Below are 5,302 nucleotides of genomic sequence, written 5' to 3'. Positions count from 1 at the left end.
GGTGGGAAGGCGGAGGAAGATATCCGCCAGGAGCTTGTCGGGGATCGCCGACAAGGCCATCTTCCGACCGCTCTCCGGCGTCGGTGCGGGCGGCGGCGGCAGCGGCGGTGTGGGAGTTCGCACGAGGTTGTGTGTGCGCGCTGCTGCGAGTGAGCCGACGACATAAAAATTGAGCCCTGCGAGATGTGTAGCCTGAACACACGGAGTGGGCCGTAGCTGGCCTCCTACATCGACACTCCGGACTGGCTGGCCTATATAATCCAGTACAAGCGATTTGCATTACATATGTTCGGTTTTCTCAAATTATCGGTTGCAGTAAAAAGGATATTAAGAACACTGAATTTTGAAAATACAATGAATTTTTAAAATGCTCACAAATTTTAAACAGTTTTCATGATAGAAAAATGTTCTCTAGGTTAGATATCTACTACCCCTAGAGTCCAACTAAGCATGTTAGCCGTCTAAAACGATCTAATGGCCTAAAATCTCTACTAACAAAAAATATCGCTAACGAAACCCGCTACCGCTTTGTCTCTCTCCAACTTCTCGCCATCCACACGCCCCCTTCTCGCCAACTGCTCGGCACCACCTGCCGCCAACCTCTCGGCCCCGCCACCGCCGCTCACGCCCCAACCGCCCCTTCACGCCGCCAACCGACGTGAGCAGACCGACGTTGGCGGACCAGACCGGGGGTTGGCGCCCACTGCTTTTCTGGGACTACGGCCAAACGCCGCCGTGAGCAGAGGCTGCACACGCCCCCGACACTGGTGGCCGAGCGACCGACGCCGGCGGTCGATCGGCAGCTCCGCAGGGGGGGCTTAGCAGCACGCCCCCGACGCCTCGGCCTGGGACTGCCGGTGTTGTGGTTCCTGGCTGCCCTGGGGTTGGGGTTGCTGACTGCCGACACCGACGCCGAGGCCTCCGGCCCAGATGTTGCTGCCTACTGGGCATGCAAACTGATGAATCCTCCCGTGAGCCACCATGCATCTTCAATTGTTAGATTAATACAATTCGCAAGCTTCCCTGTTATCTTCAAGAGGTCGAGTAGTGACTTCAAACACATTGTCTCTATATGAAGTATAAGATCGGCCATGAATTATTCTCTTATTACTGCGACAGGAAAGAAATTGGGGCAACTATGTGTCACCTTCCACATGCCCAAGAAAATATACACCTTCGTAGGCACGAATGTTATACAATTTACGCTGAGTAATAAAAAACATGGCCGAGTTTGATTGATTTCATCTATTTGTTACTTCACTTTTTGTTTTTATGTGTTAACTTTTAGTTTCAGTTGTGAGTTTTGAAGCACAACTATTCCAGATTGTTCTACTACTATTTGAACGTGCTATAATGGTGTTTCAGTTGCTTGACACTGACAATATTGTATTAATGAAAATAGATCTATTCAGTGAATTTTTGTGATTAATTTTTAAACCTGCATAATGGTATGCATAGACTATATATCTCTACAAATAGCATGGTGCTTTCTGCTTTATGGCTTCATCAGGAAGATAACTTGGATGATCATTTAGCAAAAACAAATCATGACTTCCTGCTTATTTCATACTTGAAGATAATTTGAGTGATCATGTAAGAGAAGATGCCTTCTTCTGCTTATGTTCCAAACATGAAAATAGGCACAGCTATAATTGAGAGTTTATCCAGACCTTCATTTATGTGCTCAGCTATATGTGACATGTTCCAAATATACGGAGTGTACTCCTGCATCAGATCCATTAACTATATGTTTCTTGTTACAAATTTCTATTTACAGATGGACAATCATAATCCAGGCGCTTCTCTGTCGGGAACCGGGGAACGTTCCCCATTTACAGACCCGACGAACGCACCAGTTAATGTTCATGGGAATGAAAATCCCACGTGTCAAAATCTGCGAGAAAAAAAAAATTCAAAGGGTGCTCAAAGTTGGTATGCCCGACTGTCCGATGAGAAAAGAGCGGAATACCACCAGAAGCGACATACATTATACAAAGAAAAGAAGGCGGCAGCGAAGAAGACAGCTAACCACGAGCAAGTGTCGCAAGCACCTGCTTCTTCCTTGATGGGTGTGCAACGTACCCCTTTGAGCAACATAACCAACACACTCGATGATGGTTCGTTCGTTAACTTCGGGCCTACTGTATCAATGGTAATTATATCAACAGTAATGTCTTTCCTTTCATCTTGTGTCGTAGGTATATGTACGGCTGCAACCTCGGTGAGTACTAACCATCAGACCGAAGATATGAGTGTTCGATGCAAGAAGCGAACAGTGACAACGGTTCCTGACACGAAAGTAGGCACAACTATACTTGAGAGTTTATGCAGGCCTTCATTTATGTGCTCAGCTATATGTGACGTGCTCCAAGTAGAGGTAGTGTACTCTTGCATCAGATACATTGACTATATGTTTCTTGTTACAAATTTCTATTTACAGGTGGAGGATCATAATCCAGGCGCATCTCCGTCCGCAACGGGGGAACGTTCCTCGACGAACACACCAGTTCATGTTCATGGGAATGAAAATTCAAAGGGTGCTCAAGGTTGGTATGCCCGACTGTCAGAAGAAGGGCGTTATCTTGTCTGGTCGTGAAGTTGTTCATTCTCACTTCAACATACAACTAACCTCTGATAAAAAAACTTCTGGAAGAGGTACAATTCTTGCTGATCACATTGTATGTTGCTATGTTTTGATTCTTCCTGGTTTATCATGAGCTTGGACATTGATAATCTGAATTGAGCCATGCGTTTTCACCTCCTAAAGCTGATATGTATCTGAATTCTTTGTTGCATGTTTCAGGGTCAGGGTTGAGATGAGGCATGTATTTGAGTTTTCAAGCTATATGGCAAGGCGTGTTTCTATCCAGAGTTGCTATGTTTAGTTAATGGAATAGAGATATACTAGGTATTTCAGAAGGAAATATGCATACAATGCTAAATGTAACTATTTTATGTCTCACTATAAGACAGTGTCAGCTGCATATACATTTTGCAGTATTACAGAGTTCTATAATGGGGTCTCTTGTATGCTCAGTCTTCCTTGAATTTCTTCTACCATAATAGTCTACTGAACAATAAAGCACAATAGCTGCTACATCATGCTGTGTATATTAACATGTTGCTATATACTCTATGTTGGTGTCATTTTGACATTCTGTATTTTGTTTTGCTATGGTAGTATTTGACTCCTTTTTTGTGTCATACAGAACACCCAAAATGAGATAAAGCTAAAGGCAGAGACCTAATTTAATGAGTTGGGAGGCATGTGCAAGAGGGAGGGGTGAGATTAGGGCTCATGGGCTATTCAAATAATCACAAGGACGTGTTTTGGGTGCGATTTGGGGGCTTTACCTTTCACATACTTAGGAATACCAATCCACCATCGTAAGCTGACAAACAGAGAATGGAAGTGCATCGATGACCGATTTGAAAAGAAACTGAGTTGCTGGAAGGACAAGCTCATGTCATACGGAGGCCGACTAATTCTGATAAATTCGGTTCTCACGAGTATGCCTATGTTTCTTTTGTCGTTCTTCGAAGTCCCAGTTGGAGTTAGGAAAAGACTGGACTTCTATCGATCACGATTCTTTTGGCAGGGTGATGAACTAAAAAGAAAATACCGTCTAGCCAAATGGGATATCATCTGTAGACCGAAAGACCAAGGGGGTCTTGGTATTGAAAATCTTGAAGTTAAGAACAGATGTCTTCTCAGCAAGTGGCTGTGGAAGTTATCAAGTGGGACTGATGCCACTTGGGCGCAAATCCTCCGAAGCAAGTATCTTCAAACCAAAACTTTGTCTCAGGTGACAGTAAGGCCGACTGACTCACCCTTTTGGAAAGGGCTTATGAAAGTTAAACTATCCCTGTTTAATAGGACAAAGTTTATTATTGGTAACGGTGCTAGTACGCGATTCTGGGAGGATACTTGGCTCGGAGAGACACCCTTGGCCATTCAATACCCGTCTTTGTATCGTATTGTTCAACGACGTGAGGTGTTTGTTGCAACGGTACTTCAATCTATCCCCCTTAATATTCAGTTCAGAAGGGCGCTAGTGGGCAGTCGTTGGGAAGAATGGCTCCGTCTAGTAAGCAGACTGATGGAGGTTCAGCTTTCTCAACAACCCGATGAACTACGCTGGAAGCTTACTACGTCTGGAGTATTTACAGTTAAATCAATGTATGTTGATGTTATCAATTCAAGCTCGATTCCTAGTTCCAAACATGTTTGGGCTGTCAAAGTTCCTTTGAAAATCAAAGTGTTTATGTGGTTTGTCCATAAACAAGTTATTTTAACCAAGGACAACTTGACAAAGCGTAATTGAACAGGACCTACTAGGTGTAGTTTCTGTGATCGGGATGAGACGATCAAACACCTTTTTCTTGATTGTCCGCTAGCCAAAGTTTTATGGCGGACGGTCCATATTGCTTTTAATATTACTCCACCGAGTTATGTCAACACGTTATTTGGAATGTGGCTTAACAGGGTAGAGCCCGAGTTAGTGAGACATATTCGCGTAGGAGTTTGCGCCTGTTGTGGGCACTCTGGAATTGCATAAATGATTTGGTTTTTAACAGGACAACACGCATTCATTTTTTGCAGGTTATTTTCTGAGCCACGGCGTTGATCCGTTCTTGGTCGCTACTCACTCCGACGGAGGCCAAGGAGCGTTTGGTTACTGGATCTATCCGCTGGGAGATGGTAGCTCGGGATATCTTCAACCGGTTTGGATGGCGGTCATGTAATAGGATGGGCAATTAGTTTACCTATCTCTGTTTTGCCAGCCGGTTGTGGCGTCCTTTATTTGGCTAGTTTGTCTTCTAACCCTTTTGGCTCTGTGTGAGCTCTTTTTTTATTGTCTTTTGGAGTTTTTAAGACCTTGTTGGAACCTATTTATTTGTTTAATGAGATGGCCGTATGCATCGTTCTGATGCAGAGGCCGGGGAGTCCCCCCTTTCGAAAAAAAACAAGGACGTGTTTTCTTGAATTTTCAGTAAATAAAAATCCACAACCTCTCAATGTTATTCTTTTACTTGAGTTACCTAGTAAAGCATTCTGTTGAGACCTTTTGAGAAGTTGAGCTGAGTAAGGGTGGTAATTCTGTGTGCTAGGTGGGGTAGAAGTTGAGATCCTCGGAGTCGATATACTGACCATTTCTGAGTTTATAGTGCAAATGTGTAATACATTAAAACTCTCAATACAAGAAACCAAAAACTTGGTTGGAACTTGATATTCCCTTTTCAGTTGTTGACCATTGTTTTTCCCCAATTTTTTTGCCCCCATGCTATGCTTTAAGCGATT

At 43.7% G+C, this 5,302-nt stretch overlaps 1 protein-coding gene across 1 annotated transcript; it reads left to right on the top strand.

Annotated features, from left to right (window-relative positions):
- The first annotated feature begins 683 nt into the window (after positions 1–683).
- On the top strand, positions 684–3,077 carry LOC123050588 (uncharacterized). The gene is made up of 5 exons (XM_044473361.1): positions 684–971; positions 1,778–2,117; positions 2,199–2,377; positions 2,441–2,655; positions 2,804–3,077. Exons 1-4 carry the CDS (start codon positions 960–962, stop codon positions 2,594–2,596), a joined length of 687 nt encoding a protein of 228 aa, XP_044329296.1. The 5' UTR covers positions 684–959; the 3' UTR covers positions 2,597–2,655; positions 2,804–3,077.
- The last annotated feature ends 2,225 nt before the right edge of the window (positions 3,078–5,302 follow it).

This window comes from Triticum aestivum, chromosome 2D (assembly GCF_018294505.1).
Source record: "Triticum aestivum cultivar Chinese Spring chromosome 2D, IWGSC CS RefSeq v2.1, whole genome shotgun sequence".
Taxonomy (NCBI): domain Eukaryota; kingdom Viridiplantae; phylum Streptophyta; class Magnoliopsida; order Poales; family Poaceae; genus Triticum; species Triticum aestivum.
Note: the sequence above shows the minus strand (reverse complement) of the source record. Positions and strands in the feature narration are given on the sequence as shown.